Source organism: Lissotriton vulgaris, chromosome 2_1 (assembly GCF_964263255.1).
Source record: "Lissotriton vulgaris chromosome 2_1, aLisVul1.2, whole genome shotgun sequence".
NCBI lineage: Eukaryota > Metazoa > Chordata > Amphibia > Caudata > Salamandridae > Lissotriton > Lissotriton vulgaris.
The window spans coordinates 2,062,776,375-2,062,797,553 of record NC_141687.1 but is presented as its reverse complement, the minus strand read 5'-3'; the positions used below and the strand labels follow the sequence as shown (position 1 = coordinate 2,062,797,553).

Here is a 21,179-nt window from a genome sequence, read left to right as displayed (position 1 = left end):
CTGAAGGCCACTTTGCAGTGCTGAATCTGCCTCATATTAAATCTTAGAGGGCAGGTGTCGGCATATGAGTAATCAAACCAAACATCCATTGCCGGTTATCAGACAATGCAGTCCATTGTGAGGACCGAGGGCATGTGGGTGGGCACAAGCCCCTCCCACCTCAGAGGGGACGCAGTCCCTGTGAGGCCAGATTGTGGCTCAGTGGACCTCCGTATATAAACTGACATCACTGCACTTTGGAAGAACTCAAAGCTGGGCGGACCCTCAGGCGGGGGTGCAAGAAACTCCAAGAAGAGTGCATAAGGTCTCCGGGCTGTTCCACTGTTTTGACCTGTGGCCTTTGGACCGACTAAACAGTGCTGCTTAAGGTTCGGGCTGGGGGTGTTGCCTTTATGGGGGAATGCTTACCCATTTCTCCCAAATGACGTTGAAGTGCACAATACTTTCAATATTATCCTCTGTTCCCCTGGGATCCGGTGCAGTTGTTTCAGAGCCTGGTGTCATCTGGTGGGAGTTCGTCGGATTATGATGTGTGATTTGTCTGGGGAAAGTCACTTGGCATAGCACCGAGGGGTCTACTCATTGCTTGTCAGGAAAATCTGACATAGTCTTTGGATAATCTGACATAGTCTTTGGTCTTGAGTCGCCGGCAGGCAGATTCCCCGGGTTTCCTATCCCCACCCATTTCTGCGTGGATGGCAGGAACTGTAAAGAACAAGCATTTGCCATGCAATAGGTCTTGCAGTTATGCGAGTTTCAGCTATTGGCATTGTAAATAACAATGCCTTTTATGTACGTTTTTAAAACTAAAACAAAAATAAAAGGCATCATTATTTGCAATATCAATAGCACAAACTCACGTAAATGCAAGACCTATTGCATTGCAAATGCTTGTTGCCAGGTTGCGAACATTTACTTGGATAATGTTTGAGTGAGGCTTAAAGCAATTGCACACACTGGTTTGACATGATAACACTACAGCCTTGTCCGAAGTGCCATTGGGCCACTTTTAGCCCATTTGCTATGCTTGTCACCCTACCTGTGGGTGACATGTTTTTGCTGCATACCTCACTGGCACACAAGCCAAGTATGCCAATTAGTATTTTCCCGATCAATCACCAAGTTTGGGTAAAATAGCACTTGCAGTTACAAGTATTCATTGAGCATAGTCTCACTGTTCAGAAGTCCAAAAGGGAGGAACTCTTGGCCAATAAAACCCAAAACATCTAGTGGGAGAGAGCCACGAGAATAAGTGATTTTTTTTAATCAAAGGCTAATTCAGTAGCTCAGTATAATGTAGAGGTCAGTATCCTTGGTAATTTATTATCATCAGTAGCTTAATGTCACCATGTGTTTAATATTATAAGGGACTCTGTATTATTACCCATTTTGGGAAATATCAATTGTCCATAAATTGTTGGCTCCCTGTGTAATTTGAGTAAAATCGTGCTAAAGGCGGAGGGTCGCAGGGGCATCCGTGGAGGAATACTAGTCTGGCACGGTTTGTGCGAATAGTGTTCAAGAAGAGGTCTGCTGTGAAAGGATATAGGGTATACCTGTTCTTGGCTAGTCTTGTTTTAGTAGCTATGGCTGGCTGAAGTTATGAGATGCACGAGTAACCATCTTTTATCCTGGTAAGATCTTGGAAAAATCATCTGCAACTTTGAAATTTCACATGCAGAGGAAATCACATACAAACTTGGTGATGCCGCAAATGCTATTTGCATATAATAGAAAGGCAGAGGGTGCATCACTAGTCCATTAAACAACAGTCTAAATATCCGAATCATCGCTTGTCTTGTGGTCATGCATTTCTGATTAAAACCCAAGAATGTAACGTTTCAAACATTATCACTAAAATAGGAGAACATGTGAATAATAACTTTCAGCAACCTCTTAAACGCAACAGGTACTTACAGAGTTTCGTTTGTGAGTATTTATGCTGAACGGTTCAAAAATACAAACAGTATTTCCATACGATGCTGCAATCTAAAACAGTGGAAAGAAATACGTTTCTTATTTTGGAGTGCTGGACAAGTAATGAAAAGCAATAAGGCTTTATTGTTGTAATGCGTATTTACATTGGATTTTAGAGGAGAACAACAACATGCATGCATTCTCACAAAGGAATGACTACTTTCGTTCCAGGCTAATTTCTACCAATTTTTATATAAAAGATGCAAATAAGAATATGAGGAACACTAGAGTACATAAAATAAAGTACACAAATCGAGTATTCATACCATGTTTCTATATGAGAATTAAGGACAAGTTAGTTTGACCCAGGGAGGATGGCTCCTCCATAATGGCGGAGGAGCGTTGCCTCACTGCCCAGAGTTAGCTGATGATAAATAAAATAATAATACCACAATGTTATCATTTTATTTACTGCTGTCTGAGCCACGATATAATCAAGCAATGGGGTCGGGGCCGAGAATGTCAGGGAGGAGGAGTAGTGTGCACTACTACGTGTGCATGTCAGTTTGGCCGGCCGCCCGACCGGCCATCTTAGTCCAGCCAAACAGACATGCACCCTTCAGTTTCTCCAACTGAGTTTTGTAGAACAGCCAAGTTGGAGAAAAGTCACAGGCTCCCAGGCACGGTCTGAGCTGCAAACAAAGCCGCTCAGACCAATCCTGGCACTGTTCTCATGCTAGGTATAGCAGGAGAGCAGAGTCTGGATTGGGTGAGGAGCCTGAGCTTTGAGGTCCATCCACAACCGGGCCGGAAGAGAGGGACAATGAGGCAGCGGGAGCGGAACAGCAGGTAAGTCTTTTTATTTTTATTCTATTCCCCAACCGACTCCCCTCCAACCCGGCAAACCGTATTACTTTTGTGAGGCAGGCGCCACTGGCCAAGTGTCCCAGGGACAGCACTTGAGGGTCAGGACTCAGCCCAACAGAGACAACAGCCTGTTGAAATGGCTTGGGGTTTTAAACATCATACCAAGTAGTGCTTTGTAACATGGACCATGAATTGTTTCTAAATGGTGCAATTTTAGTTTCCTTGTACTGCACGAAGGTGTTGTTTTAGGAGGTGCCTGTCTCCTTTTTAGCTAGGCCATGTCAAAATAAAGCTACTGCTTTTGGTTACTAGAGCAGGGAAAATACAAATGTATAAGAAAACGCCCCTAGAAAACAAATGGTCAGACCTACTCCAGTACGAACATGATATTAGGAATTCAGTGTACACTAAATTTCATTAGAACTTCATTTTATAAATACAAATTCATTTGATATCATAGAAAATAGATGAATAATTCCACAAACATGAAAACCTTTTTTTTAAAAAATCTTTATTGAGAAAAACTGCACAGCACAGTTACAAGATTCCACAGTTGCAAGAGATTACGCACAACAGTACAATGCAGCACAAACATGAAAAACATAATTATGACGAACTTCCTAAAAATAACCACAAAAAGATACAAGCCCGAAGCAAGATGGCCCCACTTAAGTGCTGCTCTGCTGGTCGGGGTAACAATCTGGCAAATATTCTGCATAATCACCGCCATCCAGCGGCAAAACGATCATATATTGGCTACTCTGCATGAGAGGAACAAATTGCTGGATAGTACACTGCTATCCGAGAACTCTGTGGGCTGTTTTCGGCAGAGACGAGGAATGCGTAACATGGCGGCTCCCACGAGTTGTTCTCGCGCCGACGATCTCATGGAGCTGTGAACACTCCTGTGCGCCTGGCAGTGCAGGTATCCGGTGCTCTGACAGCAGCAGGCGTTGTGGGCCCTGAATGCCCTCCTCCACTCGGAGAGACGCAGTAAGGTGGTGCCGCCGTGCTGCAAGCACACAAGCAGCCAGGCCCGACAGATAATGGCAGGGGGAGATATGCAATAGGCGGCCGTCCACAGCCTGATTATAAGAGCGCGGTAGCGGAGTGTGCCAACTCTTGCTGCACTGTCCCGCTGCTTCCATACTGTTGGTGCGGGCTCTGTGGGTGTGGCGGAACAAGTGGATAGCTACTGCGGGCGCCATAACGACTCATTTGCGGCCATGAGGCCCTCAGTAAGGCGACATCGGCCTGGAGTGGCCAAAGACGGAACGGCCACCCACAGCCAAATCAGAAGTGCACGGTATCAGAAATCGCTAGCCCCTACATACTGTGATGTCCCGCTGCTTTGCTGCTATCCGCGCATACCTTGCGGAGGCGAGCGTGGACTACTGCTGTGGGCACCATAACAACACCATACTGACCTAGAGCAGTCTAAAACGGAGCGGCCGGACTGCGGTGCAACACAGAGCCGCGTGGAGCTGTCGATGTGATACGATAAGCGAGACTCAGCGAATTGCCTGGACTGCAATGATTGAGGCGGATTGCATGGGCACGGGGTTTGGCGAACCTGCTTGCTGACCCCTTACATTGTTTTGTCCACTAGAAATTGACATTATCCAACAACTGCGAATAACGTTATGGACACCACCCTGCAGTTGTTGTGATGCATCCAGCCTGTGTGGATAAATGTGTGTGCATTACAAGTTCACAGGAGACTATATTTGGTATATCAGGAGTGTGCAGGCTGTGAGCGGCGATATAACGGCTGCAGTGCTGTTCCTTACTTGTGCTTAGATGTAGTCCCCAACGAGTAATTATATGGTGGATTACTGTGCTCAAAGCTGGTGTACAGTTACTATGGTGTGAAGCGGTGGTGGAGTGGTAGTGAGCACGTACTATGAACTGACTGGGGGGCCATTTGCAACAACCAATTGCCACTCCACTGTGATTGCGTTGCCATTGATGGAGCAAGATGAAGAACAAAATTTTGTTCAGACTTGCGAAGTTAATCTCTCCTAATAAGATTAATAATATTAATAAGTTTGTGGTGAAATCATTAATCAACTTAGTATAAAGATACATTCATTATGGGTTTACACGCAGGACTAACTTGTTTTGTGTTGAATTTGCAAAGAAAATTAATGAACTAACCTTGTCTATTGTCCTTGTCAATATTAAATGCGGCAGTTTTAAATATTGGCATGTGCTTATTTTATGTGCTTTAGTTGTGTCTTTTGTGATAAAAGCTCTAAGAGTTCCAGATTCGAAAAGGATGTATGATGCTGCTTTGTGTGCGGAGCTAGGTAACATAATTAACCTGTTAATTAGCAAAGGGGAGGGTAACAGAATGGGTCTCAATTCTTTAATTAATTATTGTCTTGTGTTTGTTTAAATAATAGTTTCCAAAGTGAGGCCTGAAAAGTGGCTCGGAAAAATATGGCTGACAAAGATGCAAATGTGAAAGAAATCTTGTCCAGAGTGGAGCCTTGCGTTGTATAATGGAAATATTTCCTGAATAAAAAAAGAAGACTTTGCTGGAATAAAATGTGCTCGCGGAAACAAGGCCCAAGGACAGGATCTGTGTATGACGGCCAAGGTTAGGAAGCGAAAAGAACAGTACTCGAACGAAAAAGTATCATATATGAGGAAGCCAAATGTCACGGAAGAAAAGACAATAGGCTTATGTGAAGCCTGGACTTGGTAATATTCAAAGATGACCTAATGGTCGACTGACATGGCTCAGCCAATAGAAACTCTGAATTTTGTAAAATGTAGAGTTTTAGATAGGGAAAAGGTATAAAACCGGACATCATGAGCAGGGCAAAAACTCTTGCTTCCCGGTTCCTGAATGACGTGCTGATGGACTTTTGGCGCACGTAAGGACAGCTGATAATTATTAATTATTTTCTTTTCAGGTGAAGTGAGAAATAGACAGGGAAATAGATTTAGGGTATGGAAACTGTTATTTGCTAATACTTCATGTTTCTGAACTTGCTTTAATAAATGTCAGTTCAATAATTCAATTGCTTAATAAAATGCTGCTTTCTTATTTGCCTTAAAATAAAGATTTTCTAAACATAAATGCTCTTTCTTTATGAAGAATAAAATTAATAAAAAATTAGATTCGAAAAGACAAGCTGGTCTTGTTTATCCATGGTCTAGTTTCCATTAGTTGACCCATCAACCATAGTGGTTTGATTTAAATGAAAAATCGTTTTATATCATGATAATGAAAAATAAACTGCAGTTGTATATAATAGTGTAAATATAATGTGTATAGAGTATAAATCAAATCACATGATTCAGTTGCTCAAAAGTTGTCTCGTTGGTGTTATGGGCCAGTTTGAGTGTTTTTATAAATAATGGTGAGTATTGAGGTGTAGGTAGCGTTTGCGAGTCAATTTTTCTATAGGAGCGCTGGATCAATTCCTTGGTAGCAGAGTAATGGTTACTATGGTAACTGACATGTTACATGGTAATTACATAGAAAACATGTCTAAAACATGTTAAGTTTGTTCAGTTGTTATATGTAGTCGAAAGGTTTTTTCCAGCAGTGTGAAAACTCCTAGTTGTGCTGGCCTGAGTAGTGTGACAAGTGAGGTTACACAGTGCATTTGTTCTGTTTCAAAATAGTGGTATTGTTGTATATCACTAGTGTTGTGGACGTACAGCACAAGTTTAGGGAAATTTTAGGTGTGTAAGGTAGAATGTAATAGTGAGGATTGTCTATGAAATCGTAGCTTTTGAGTATAGGGACTATGTCTGTCCTGCTTTAAAACTCACTGTGAAAAGAGTAGTAGAACTTATCCAAGCTTGAGGGAAGGGTAAGAAAAGCGTTGTCTCTCTTACTGGTGAGTGAGGATTTCTATTGGTGGGTTAAAGTCCTACTAAAGATTCATGTATGCGAGAACGGGACTTTCTTCCACATATTATGGTCATGCACACATATACAAGCCTATTGGAGCGCGATCACCACTGAGCTGAGCAACGTACTGGGGATAGACATACCGCTAGAACCGAAACTGGCCCTGTAGGGAATGACCAATGATATAGACCTGGCCCGCCCACTACCAATATTCCTGGTGCTGGCCTTGGTGGTGGCCAAGAGAGACATAGCTAGAAAGTGGGGAGAGGCCGACACGCCTCAGATAGGGGAATGGAGGAAGGGCCTAGACATCTACATGGCGGCAGAAAGAGTCACATATAAAGCAAGAGGCTGTCCGAGGAAATTCTGCAAAGTGTGGGTTAAATGGAGACATTACCATGGCCTGGACGGGGGTCTCTGAAGGGACCAAAACAACTATGAGTTGGCCAGCGGAAGTGGGGGAGGTCGTGGGACTCAAGATGATGGGTGGGGATCACAGAGAGAACTGTGATAGATAAACATTTGGACTGTGACACCAAGGATTTACACTTGGACGGGAAAGGGCTGGTTGTGGGGTTAGGGACGCGGGGTTGCTGCCTGATGATGACATGCATGTTTTAGATACTACATTGCGGGAAAAACAATACAATAGTTTTCCAAAGATTGTACTGACAATTTCCTATTGCCTCTTGGGGTTATAACAGTTTATATGTTGGGGAATGGGTGGAGGGGGGAGTGGGGGGGTAAAGGAAAAAGCAGATGCAAAAACTTCCTGCCGAACAGTTGCAGTTGTCCTTTGTTTTTATGCTTCTATCGCTTATCCGGTTAGTGCCACCCGAACTCCGGGATCTGGGTTTACTGGCTGTGTAATGTTTTGTCTAACGACCCGCGCATAGCCACTGTCGGAAACAGGACTGTCGAAAAGTAAATTTCTGTACTATACAAATCTGCAATAAAAATATTTTCTAAAATAAAAAAAAATAAAAAAATTAAAAAAAAAGATTCATGTATGCATGGTTAGGGATTCCGTATGAAAGTGCGTAAATGAGTTTGTAATACTCGACCGAGTGAAACTCTGAATTTTTTCTAAGGAGGAGTAAAAATCTCTGTATGTGCATTCAGAGAGAAACAAGTTCGTTATTACTTGTTAGAAGGGTAGGGTAAGGCTACTTACTTACTTAATCGGCGAATTTATATATTCTGTGAAAATAGCGTTGTCTATTTCACGCAAAAAGAATACTTGAATGCATGAGAAAACTATTACTTTATTTTAGCAAAACAGACAAATGGTTTGTTATTTATGGTGTTACTAACTGAATTTCATTCGAAAGTTTTGTAAATATGGTGCTGTGAATTTTTTTTTGTAAAGGAGGTGTCAGTGTAAGGAGCGAAGGGAGAGACAGAAACTGCAGCTGTAGCATACGTCACTAGTGCCGCGCTGTGATTGGCTATCATACGTCACAGTATTCGCACACAGATCGGTTCATGTGACAAGACAAGTTTACAGCTGATTGGCTCGTTGTGAAAAACAGTTATTCTATTGGTTGAGCAGAATAGTGACATAGCTTAACCTGATTGGCTGGTTAGTGAGTTTCGCGCACGGATTGGTTGGTGTTGCGGAAATACAACTTCCTTGTTACGATCTTTTTCGAAGTTGAGGAAATTGTTTAAAAAAATGGATTATTATTTCCAGAGAGAGAAAAAGAAACTTGCATGGTTTAAAAAGTTGAAAAATTAATTTAAAACGGACAAGAAAATTGCAACGCGAGGCGGAAAATTAATTCATAAGTATAAAACGCCTGCAGCTTATATGTTAGGTGAATATGGTTACCATACTTGTCTCTAGATTGAGAATTGGATGAAATATACTGAGAATGATGGTGTTTTGGCATGGCCAGAAGACGGATCATTTAATGTAGCGGTTTTGAGAAATTTAAGAGAAAGAATGATGGAACTTGTACCGAAACCCAGACCTACACAATTTGAAGCTTTAGTTGAATGGGAAGATTAGATGCGTGAATTAGATTGAGAAAATAGCGGCATTCCAAAAAGAATAGCCAGAGAAACACATCATGATAGAATGCGTCGATGGAGAAGTGCAGATATGTGTGATGGCTTATATCCAGTGAGACTAATTAATGAGACATCTGGAAAAAAATGTTCCCAAAAGAAAAATAATAATAGAGAATAGAGTGATTCAGAAGATGCGGTTTTAGAAGACATGTATACTAAAAAAACATCACCTTTCCAACCAGTTTGTACATGGACTACTCCTCCAATTTCCCCACCTACAGAAATGATTGATGAAACTTCTCCTGAAACGATTTTGACTAATAATAAAACTCCAGAAAGAGCAGAAACAGCACTTAATTCAAATATATCACCAGTAAATAGTAATTTTACTGAAACTCCAGATCAAACAAATTTAACCCCAAGAAATGAAACCCCTAGAAGTGAAACCCCAAATAATGGATTCAGAGCAGATAGGAGTAAAGAATTAACAATACCAGATACTTCAGAATACATTTGTTCAGCAAATGAATTAATACAGCAGTTAACTAAAAGTATGGAAGCAGTAAGAGTGCCTGTAACGATTGGACCTGTTCTTCCAGTATTTGATCAAAAAGAAATTAAACATTCAGCTTTATCTGTTCCTTTAAATACGGAAATACAAAAAGTTACTGACAATTTTTATTCAGATTTAACTGAATTACATTGAGAAAGAATGAGGATGCCTGACTTAACACTTAATCAAAGCTTAACATGTAAAACCCCAATTGGTGCAGACTCCGATTCAGAATCGCCAGAGAAAAGTATTAATAAGATAAATTTAACCCCAGATGGTAAATTACTTGATGTTGGAAAATTGAAAGCAGATTTGGAAGAATTAATCATTGGAACGATTGGAGCTGACACTTTAAAGGCATATCAGGATGATGAATTATTATTTATTTGCAAAAGCATCACATGGAAAACAAAAAACAGATCCGATCACTTGGAAGAAATAGCTGCGGAGTTTAAAGTTGATTTGAATAAACAGAAAAATTTACAGAAAAGCTACAGGGTGAATTTTTCTGATAAAGACATTGAAAACATGAATAATTCAGGAAGGAGTACTCATATAAAAGATTTAACTGAAATTTTGAGAAAATGGGGTGAATTAAGTAAATGGAGAGCAAAATGGACAAAGAAAAGAGATGAAGATAGAACAAGTTAAAATTTTCTTGTAAAAGAAAAAGATAAAGTAGTAAATGAATTCCCTATGAGTGAAATAGCAGGTGGTGGTTTTGTGCATGTCCCATGGACAAGACAGGACATTTTACTGTTCACAAATGATTTTCCTCGTTTGAGAGAAAAACCTGTAGAATGGTACAGACAGGTAGAAAGGTTTGTGAAGGTTTCAAAGGTTTTGTGGGTTGATCTTGATGGATTATTTGACATAATTGTCCCATCAGATATTGGACAGAATGTAAAATACCTATAGATTAGCTTAGAGAAGAACCTATTCGAGACAAGGTAACAGGTGCTCCTTTTCCAGATGTAATAAAGATGTATGACAAAGTAATTGTATTTTTGAAAAACAAGATTCCCTCTAAAGAAATAGATTAGGTTAAAATTGACAGAACAACCCAAGAACCGAAAGAAACAGTGCATTCATTCTATGAAAGAATACTGCTGGTATTTAAACAATACAGTGGTTATAAGCATCTGAGTGAGAAAGATATGAGCCATTTTATATACAGATTTGTATATGGCTTGAGACCTGAAATTAGTGAAATGATCAGAACTGGAATAGTTGGGTGGCAATCACAAACAGTTGATGATATTTTGAGAAAAGCAAAATACTGTAGTGATAAGATAGATGCCAAACAAAAGAAACTAAAAGAAAAAGCAATGTGGGCACAAGTGAAAGTGGCTGAGCAACAGATAGCAACTTTGGGAAATAAAAATGTTGATCAGAGTCAAGGTAAATTTAAAGGTAATTATAATAAGCCAAAATTAATGGGAAATATAGAGGAGTTGAAACAGAAACTCCCATGTTTTAATTGCGGCGAAATTGGACACTGGAAGCGTGAATGTAAGAATCCGGCCAGAAATTTTGTTAAAAATCAATTATTAAATCCACAGATGCAGAATGAGATAAATCAGCAGCAACAGCTACAGTTACAGGTAGTGATTCAGCAAAGTCAGTTGCCACAACAGTTACCACAACCGCCACTTCCAAACTAAGTACATTTGCAGAGATACAGTACAGAATCAGGATTCAGCGGAAGTGAACAGGTAAACAGATCACCGAGAGTGAATGTGTCAAATCTTTCACAACAATTCTCACAAGAAGATGAAAGGTGTGATTTTGATGCTTACTTCTGACAGTGCCTGAGAGAGTGTGTACTTGGAGCCACTCTTGAGGTAGATCAATGAGGTAGATCAATCTGGTCCATCAGTGAAAGGTAAAGTGAATGATGTGGAAATTACTTTTCTAGTGGATACAGGTTCTACCCGTTCTACTGTTCGATCAGTGGAAATAGAAAACCTACCTCTCTCTGGGGAGAAAGTCCAAGTAGTTGGTGTAGCTAATCAACAGATTAAAACAGATGTAACTAAACCAGTTGAAGTTAAAATAGGTAAATTTAAAGACATGCATAAATGTATAGTTTGTGACAACAGTCCTGTAAATCTGTTAGGTAGGGATATACTCTGTAAGATGAATTGCGCAACATATTGCTCACCGGATGGTATTGAGCTGCAAACTCCAGAAGAAGATGGTCTTTATAAATTAACAATGTCAATGGTTGAGGCAGAAGAAAGCAGAATATTTCCTGTCTTTGATAAAAATAATTTGCCTGAAGAATTAAAAGAGACAGTGAATGTTAAAATTTGGGATTTCACAGGAGATGAAATGGGTTTAATGAAAAATGTAGACCAAGTGCAAATTGCAGTAAAACAAGGAGTAGATTATCCAAACATTCCACAGTATAAAATGAAAGCAGAAGTAATTCAAGGAGTGATTCCTGTGATTGATAAATTCATTAAACAAGGTGTTCTAAAAGAAATCGAAAGCAGTCCATGTAATTCACCGATTATGGGAATTAAAAAGCCAAATGGAACTTTCAGAATTGATTATTTTAGTCTGGTTAATTCTAGCTGTTATCTTTCCTTTTGGTGTAGATAAAGAAACGTATAAAGCTAACATGACAAGTAGAGTTGTGGTTAAATCTGAGAAAACTGATACTAATAGAATTATTATTCATAAACCAGAAATTCACCAAGATAGATCTATTGGAGATTTGTCTAGTAATACTTTCTCAAGACTTTTATCTGAATATGTTAAAGTGATGAATGCAAAAGATTGTTAGATTGGCATAAAATTACCTACTTCTGTGTCTGAAGGAGTCAAATATAATATGCTTCCTCTTACTTATGGAATAACCTGTGGTGTAATAACAAGTTTGTTTTATAAAACTGTTCGTCTGGAATATTGTTATTCAGACTGATGAAATTTTTGCTAATCTAAAAGTTGTAGATAACCTGAATAAAGTGAGACCTGCTAAACAGATGAGGGAATTTTTCCTGACGACTAATGAACTCACATATGAATAAGCTTACAGAAAAAATCTAACATGTAAATTAAGAACAGAGGAGAAAACATTCTTAAATATGGTGGAAGAAAAAAGGGCAATTTATAAGCATAATGAGATGACGAAACAGACTAAATCAAAGTTTTGGCAGTTTGAGGATGAAAAACTCAATGGTAGAAATGTAAATGTGGCGATTCATATAGATTAACCGGTTAGTGGAAAATTTTGTATAAGAAGACATAACACTCTTTATGACAATTATTTTGTCGGAGCAAGTCAATGTGAAGATACTTATCAGATTATAGGAGGTTGGGGATTTAAAGTAGGCAAAGATCCAATTTTTCCTGGAATTTATTTTGTTTGTGGGAATAAAGCCTATTACAGCCTTCCTGACCACTGGTACGGGACATGTTATTTAGGTTTAGTTTTTCCAAACAATTTTCATGTAGATAGAAATGCAGATGGTTCATTTGAAATTAGCAGCCATGTGAACAGATTTAAAAGAGAAAGTTTTTCAGAAATTTTGGGAGATATATTTGGTGCATTAATACCAATGGTGGGAATTACCCTGAATGCAGGTAAAATCAGAAAATTGGCCACAATTGTTGACAGATTGTCAAAAGACACTGCGAGTGGTTTTCAATTAGTGAATACTGAACTTGTTGCCATGAGAACCATGGTATTTGAGGCTTTCTTGCGCTAGACATCCTGCTGGCAAAGGAGGGAGGAGTTTGTGGGATCTTACATGTTCAACACTGTTGCACGTACATACCTGACAAGAGCTAGAACAAAGAGACATATATTAGAAATATTACAGAACTACATTCAGAAATAGAACCCTTAGAAGATGAGTTTTTCAGAACGTTTAAGCAAAAAATTTGCGGCAATCAAACACTGGTTGCAAGAGATTGGTACATCAATTGTAGGCTAAATAGTTTTCCCTTTAGTAATAATAGCTTTAATGATACTTTTGTTAAAAATGAGTTGCATGTTACACAAGAGAAGAAAATATGTGACAGAAAGAAAGAATTTATAAACAGAGATGAAAAGGAAAAGGAAATAGAATTAGAAGAGTTTCGAAAAGCTCATTATGAGACTTGCAGAAGATCAGAGGATGAATCTAAGGTTTAGAAGTACTAATATTAAGAAATTCCAAAACATGTTCTATGGTTTAAAATTTATAAATTCGTAAATTTTGGGTATTGTTTGGTGATTTTGAAATCACCAGATGAGGGAGTTGATGGAGCAAGATGAATAAGAAAATTTTGTTCAGACTTGCGAAGTTAACCTCTCCTAATAAGATTAATAATATTAATAAGTTTGTGGGGAAAACATTAATCAACTTGTATAAAGATACATTCATTATGGGTTTACACACAGGACTAACCTGCTTTGTGTTGCGTTTGCAAAGAAAATTAATGAACTAACCTTGTCTATTGTCCTTGTCAATAATAAATGCGGCAGTTTTAAATAATGGCATGTGCTTATTTTATGTGCTTTTGTTGTGTCTTTTGTGATAAAAGCTCTAAGAGTTCCAGATTCGAAAAGGATACGTAAATATGATGCTGCTTTGTGTGCTAAGCTAGGTAACATAATTAACCAGTTAATTAGCAAAGGGGAAGGTAACAGAATGGGTCTCAATTCTTTAATTAATTATTGCCTTGTGTTTGTTGAAATAATAGTTTCCAAAGTGAGGCCTGAAAAGTGGCTCGGAAAAATAGGGCTGCCAAAGATGCAGACGTGAAAGAAATCTTGTCCAGAGTGGGGCCATGCGTTGTGTAATGGAAATATTTGCTAAATAAAAAAGACTTTGCTTGAATAAAATGTGCTCGCGGAAACAAGGCCCAAGACAGGATCTGTGTATGTCTGCCAAGGTTAGGAAGCGAAAAGAACAGTACTCGAACGAACAAGTATCATATTTGAGGAAGCCAAATGTCACAGAAGAAAAGACAATGGGCTTATGTGAAGCCTGGACTTGGTAATATTGAAAGATGACCTAATGGTCGACTGACATGGCTCAGCCAATAGAAAACCTGAATTTTGTAAAATGTAGAGAGTTTTAGATAGGGAAAAGGTATAAAACCTGACATCCTGAGCAGGGCAAAAAACTCTTGCTTCCCGATTCCTGAATGACGTGCTGATGGACTTTTGGCGCACGTAAGGACAGCTGATAATAATTAATTATTTTCTTTTCAGGTGAAGTGAGAAATAGACAGGGAAATAGATTTAGGGTATGGAAACTGTTATTTGCTAATACTTCATGTTTCTGAACTTGCTTTAATAAATGTCAGTTCAATAATTCAATTGCTTAATAAAATGCTGCTTTCTTATTTGCCTTAAAATAAAGATTTTCCAAACATAAATGCTCTTTCTTTATCTATATCTATACTACTATTATAAAGAGAGAACTGTGTCCTTTATGCCAGGTAAACTCGAAAAGTACACAACCAATCACAACACCCAATACAGCGTTGGAAAGGATGGGTCCTGTAGATGGACATAGGCTATAAAAAAAAAAAAACGTTATTTAAAAAATAAACAAAAAAAAAAGTAGTCCCTAAGAAGTAGCACCGGCCGTGTGAGCAAACAACGTGGACGTGCTTGCTGACATCATCTAGCGCGGGGAGGAGCAGCGGACAGCACCGGTGAAGTCGGGCTGAGATAGAAGTGCGGGGAGGAGCGGAACGTGTGAGGCTGACTGAAGCAATGGGAGGAGGCGGAACGAGGAGCGGTGAAGTCGGGCTGAGGTAGGTGAAATGCGGGAGCGCTGGGAGGAGGCGGAACGTGTGCGGCTCAGTGAAGTGCTGGGAGGAGGCGGAACGTGTGCGGCTATGTGAAGCGCGGGGAGGAGCGGCCCGTTAGCGCGGGGAGGAGCGGTGAACTGTGTGCGGATGATTGGGGGCCATGAAGGTGGCGGTTCGGCTGATTGGGGGCCCTGAAGGTGGCGGTTGCGCTCCAGGGGACCCCCGGACAACGTCAGGACGGGCTGCGGCCCTGAAGCAGCCTTTTGCTCACGGACAACGTCGGGACGGGCTGCTAGTGAAGAATAAAATTAATAAAAATTATATTTGAAAAGACAAGCTGGTCTTGTTTATTCATGGTCTAGTTTCCATTAGTTGATCCATCAACCATAGTGGATTGATTTAAATGAAAAAATGTTTTATATCATGATAATGACAAATAAACTGCAGTTGTATATAATAGTGTAAATATAATGTGTATAGAGTATAAATCAAATCACATGATTCAGTTGCTCAAAAGTTGTCTCGTTGGTGTTATGGGCCTGTTTGAGTGTTGTTATAAATAATGGTGAGTATTGAGGTGTAGGTAGCGTTTGTGAGACAATTTTTGTATAGGAGCGCTGGATCACCATTTACTGCTATTCTTGGCTGTGTGGGGCGGCAAGGCTATACCACTGAAGTAGTGACTACTAACTCACAGTAGCTCGGACATCAATCCATGGTGGGCTATACTACGAGGCGCTGCTGAAAGATACCTGCATCGTAGGTCAAATTACAAAAAAAAAAAAATCGTAGGTCAAATTACATATGCGTGTATCCTCTGTTGAAACTTCCGAACTTTGTGGTACACTAGCAGGAACGTTCTAGAAGCTGGACGACATTAACCCAGCACATACACGTGCGGATCTGCCGGCGTAATGGCACAGGAGCCATGGGCAAAACGGATAAACAGCAGGGTAAACTTACATTTGAATCCCGGCGGCTCACAAAATCCCAAACGCCAGCTGCGTCAGATACTGAATTGCAACTGGAAGCAGGTACCAGTAGCAAGTTGGAATGTATGATGCTCACTATGCAACACAGTTTACAATCGATCGACAGCAAGATGGACACCCTTAATCTATGTATGGATGACATGGCGGCGTAACTCGACAAACATGGCTCGCCGATAGCTGAGCCGGAACAACGCATCTCTACTACTGAGGACCAAATGGAGGTTGTTAGTGCATCTTTCTCTAATATGGAAAAACTCTTGGCAGTGATACAGGCAAAGAATGAATAATTTGCGGATCACAGCAGTGCCCGAGTCAACTAGTACAGACATAATGGAGCTGTATGTTGAGACTATGCTAAAGGACATGTTAGGGGCAGAATATTTTTCAGCCAGGTTGGTTGAGGAGCGTGCACACAGATCCCTGGCGCCCAAACCTGCGCCCGTTGCTCCACCACACCCCATCATTGCCAGGCTACTCAATTATCGTGACCGTGATATAGCACTTCACCTGGCCAGGGAAAATGACCCTACCACTAATCAAGGCATGCATATTGGGCTGTTCCCTGATTTCACTGTGCCTGTACAACAAGTACAACGAGAATTTTATCCAGTAAAATAGAAGTTACAAGCTTTGAAAATGCAATATGCAATGTTGTACCCAGCACAGCCATGAATACAACTTAAGGGCAAGGCCAAGGTCGTCCCAATGCTGGAAGAAGCCATGCAGTACAAGCTTCAGATTGAGCGGCAAGATTCGTCAAGAGCAGCTGGCGAGGATGGGGACACCGAGGATTGAGCACGTGAGGTACACAGTGATGTATGATTGGCGACGTTAACCAGAATATGAACTCCTACACATAAAAGATAACTGGCTAGCATTGCTATGTCTATTTTGCGTGGACAATGCTTATTGTGCTGCTAAAGATACGCTTATATGTTTTATAATATGTACAACGCTCATGTGGTCATAATAGTTATGTTATTAGTGCACTGATAATGTTGTTCCATTGTAATTGCAAAGATCTCACGATGGGATAAACTCTGATGCATATAGTTTTAGTTGGATGGGTGGTTCCTATACCTACCTTAACCCCTCTTTGTCATGGTGGACTGACTGCTACTGGCGACCCCCTAAGAGGGTTTAAGGTTATCTTTCAGCACCATACGAGGTGTTATTCTTAGATAAGGGGCATGCTGTTGCAGGAAGGTGGTTTCTCTATTCCAAAAGGGGCTCCTTAGCATAATTGGGATGCTGGAGTGGGTGGGGGGGGGGGCAGTTGGGGAACAATATACATGCAAAACTGAGTTGGGCGCAATACAATGGTTGAAAATGGCACATACACAATCTGACAATACAAGACGACAATCTAGCGCCCTAGACAATGAAAGGAAAGGCAGAAACTAAGAATAATATAATATCATGTTTAACATGGAATGTTAGAGGCCTCAATAATCCTAAGAAAACATGGCACATATTAGCCTATTTAGATCGACATAATGTTCAAGTGGCGCTGCTGCAAGAAACTCATCTCACTAAACAAGCAGCGTCAGCAGTGGCAACTAGATGGGCTGGAGTAAGTTTGGCCTCGTCTTGCTGCTCCTATGCGAGGGGGGTAATGATATTGATTAGGAAAGGCGTCCCCTTTGAAATTATGCATGAGGAAGAAGATGAACTGGGACAATATATACTGGTACAGGGCAGATGACCTTGTTTTTTATAATACACTAGGAGGTAAAATACACAAATTGCCTCCATCAGCAATTATATGTGGGGGGACTTTAATGTTGTGTTGGTGCCTGAAGAAGATGGCATGACCTCTGCAGAGATCACCAAAGAAAAAGCAGTGCTCGCTGTTATCAATGGTATGAGGGACCTGGGGCTGCTGGACATTTGGAGATTGCGGCACTCTGGTTGAAAGAGGGTACATGCCATTCTTATGTGCATCAGTCGTGGTCGCACCTCGACTTTTGGCTGGCTATGAGTGATGTGAACACATGGACCACAACTGTCCAACATTTATCCAAAATACTGTCAGATAACTCCCCAGTTTTGCTACACCTGTCCATACCCACGCACACACCTCTGCAATTTCAATGGCATCTGCAGTCTTCCTCCTTCCTTGATAAGGTCTTCCGTGAAGGGGAGAGAGAAGCAATCACAGAATACTTTACACACAAGACAGGGTCAGTGCAGAGTGTGGGAACGGTGTGGGAAGCATTCAAAGTGACCATACAGGGTTTCTGCATAGGACTACAAGCAGGGGTTCTTAAGTCACTGCGTGGTACCATGAGAAAACTGGAGCAAGAATTAGGGAGCCTTGAACGAGAGTATGAAATTACAGCAGACACAGCAACACTAGCAAATATTAGAGTTCTGGTCAATGAGTATTATGAAACGGCAGACCAGGAAGTACGTCACATGTCACGCAGGTGGAATGCTAGGTAATGTGGTGAAGGGGGTAGACCTGGAAAGGCTTAGCCAATAGAATTGCAGAACTATTGGGCAAAAATCATGTAGTTAAGGCAATTGCGGATGCTGACTAGGTACATTATGACACCAGGAATCCTCAACACATATGTGCAATATCATCCAAAAATGCACACCAGTAGATTGACGGCGGAGGAGGCAGAAATAGCACAATACTTGAACGATAAAGGGCTTGTATGGCACTCGCAAGGGCAACAAGATTTTTTAATACATCAAATAACGATAGACTAAGTTTGGGATGCCATCCACGACCCCATCTTCACAGTAGAAAACTCCATCACCTTCATCCACACCCCCAAACTCCCAACGACGGACCATCTTAGCATCTACTTCATCTTCAAAATAACCATCACCCGCAAACCTCCACACCAGCTCCCACGTAGAAACTGGAACAAGATCTCCGACGACCAGCTCACTGCATCCCTCAGGAGCTCTACTCCAACCACCACAGATGACGACCAAAACACCGCAGCCCACCAACGTCAAAAACTTCAGACCCATCTCTTTACTCCAGTTTCCGGCAAAAATCATTGAAAAACCTGTCAACAGCCAGCTCGCCTCGTTCAATAAAGAAAACAAAATCCTCGACACCTCCCAATCCGGCTTCAGGAAAAATCACAGCACTGATCTCGCTCTCCTCGACGCAAAAGACGACATTTGCTCACTCCTCGACAGTGAGGAGACTGTGGCCATAATCCTCCTGGACCCCTCCGCAGCCTTCGACACAGTCTCTCACTGCACCCTAGCCTGCAGACTCCACAACGCAGGGATCCAGGACAAGGCCCTCAACTAAATCTGCTCATTCCTCTCTGGCAGAACGCAGCGGGTTAGACTCCCACCCTTCCTCTCGGATCCCACACCGATCACCTGCAGAGTACTCCAAGGATCCTCCATCATCCCCACCCTGTTCGACATCTACATGGCCCCGCTCGCCCCCATACTCAGATCCCACGGACTCAAAATTGTATCCTACGCAGACGACACCAAACTCATCCTCTCCCTATCCAATGATCCCATGTCAACAAAGAACAAGTTACTTACCTTCGGTAACTCTTTTTCTGGTAGATACAGTATCTGCCTGTGGACTCCTCACCATGTGAATATCCCCCTTGCGTCAGCAACGTTCGGAAAATTCTTTGTAGCACGCCGGCGTGGACGACGTCATAGGAGCACGACCAATGACAGTAGATGTATACAAATACATTGTACACAGTTCATACATTTCAAAATTATACACAAATAGTGTGTAGCAAAGGTAAGAAATCCCATTTCAAACATATACATAAATATACAAAAATGTACATAAGCATAGGTAAAGCAGAGTGGACAACGGGGAGGCGGGTGGGTCAGTGAGGAATTCACAGGTAGATACTGTATCTACCAGAAAAAGCGTTACCGAAAGTAAGTAACTTGTTCTTCTGATAGATACATCTGTCAGTGGATTCCTCACCTTGTGAATCGAGTCCCACAGCAGTCCCCACTCCCGGAGGAGGGTGTCCACTCTGCTATACCAAGAAATCTTGGAGGACAGAGCGCACAAAGTGGCCGTCCCTCCTCACTTCGGTATCCAAGCAGTAATGCTTCGCGAAAGTGTGGAGGGAGGCCCAAGTCGCGGCTCTGCAAATGTCCTCAACAGGTACACCTCTAGACAATGCAGAAGTAGCAGACCTTGCCCTGGTAGAATGAGCTCTTATACCCTCAGAAGGGTCCTTGCCCGCCAGTGGGTAGCAGATCTTGATGCACAGAATTATCCACCTGGAAAGTGTGCGCTTGTGCACCGCTCTACCCTTCCGGCAGCCAGCAAACCAACAAACAGCTGGTCATCCACTCGAAAGTCTCTTGTTCTATCAAGATAAAAGGACACCACCCTCTTAGGGTCCAGACGGTGCAGTCTCTCTTCCTCCTTGTAAGGGTGAGGGGGAGGATAGAAGGTGGGAAGGGTAATGGACTGTCCTAGATGGAAGGGAGTTACCTCCATAGGCAGAAAAGCAACCCTGGTCCTAAGAACCATTTGATCAGCATGAATGGTCAGGAATGGGGGCTTAGAACTAAGAGCTTGAAGCTCACTCGCCCTCCTTGCAGAGGTGATCGCAACTAGGAAGACCGTCTTAAAAGACAAAAGCCTCATGGGACACTTGTGTAAGGGTTCGAAGGGAGAACCCATCAAGAATGTTAAGACAAGATTTAAGTCCCATTGAGGCACGATAAATGAAGAAGGAGGGAACTTATGAGTGAGGCCCTTCAGAAACCTCAAAACCACAAGAGATTTAAAAAGAGACGGCTGATCCGGCAAACAGAGAAATTCCGACAACGCCGAAAGGTAACCTTTGACTGTGCCAACAGCAAATCCTTGCTGCGCCAAAGAAAGAGCAAACTGAAAAATATCGGACAAATGAGCCCTCAAAGGGTCAATAGCCTACTCCCTACACCAAACAACAAATTTAGACCACCTATACAAATAGATGGACTTGGTGGAGTCACGCCTGGCCGAAAGAATGACATCCACCACATCGTGAGGGAGAGAAAAGGAATTCAGGTTGCCACGTTCAATCTCCAGGCATGAAGGTGTAATGTCTGGAGGTGGGGGTGTAGAACCTGCCCCTCCATCTGAGAGAGGAGATCTGCCCTGAAAGGGAGTCGGAGTGGCGGGTGAGAGGAGAGATGGAGTAGGTCCGTGTATCACACCGTTCTTGGCCAATCCGGGGCTACCAATATGACTTGG

The 21,179-nt window shown here is 41.5% G+C and overlaps 1 protein-coding gene across 2 annotated transcripts in view; it reads right to left on the bottom strand.

The window, feature by feature from the left end:
- The window catches only part of DMXL2 (Dmx like 2), a 2,078,996-nt gene that overhangs the window by 2,000,219 nt on the left and 57,598 nt on the right, over positions 1-21,179 (bottom strand). For both annotated transcript variants that reach the window (XM_086958287.1, XM_086958289.1), the window contains exon 3: positions 1,918-1,989. In XM_086958287.1, the coding sequence (XP_086814413.1) occupies positions 1,918-1,989 (72 nt within the window). The remainder of the gene's footprint in view (positions 1-1,917; positions 1,990-21,179) is intronic.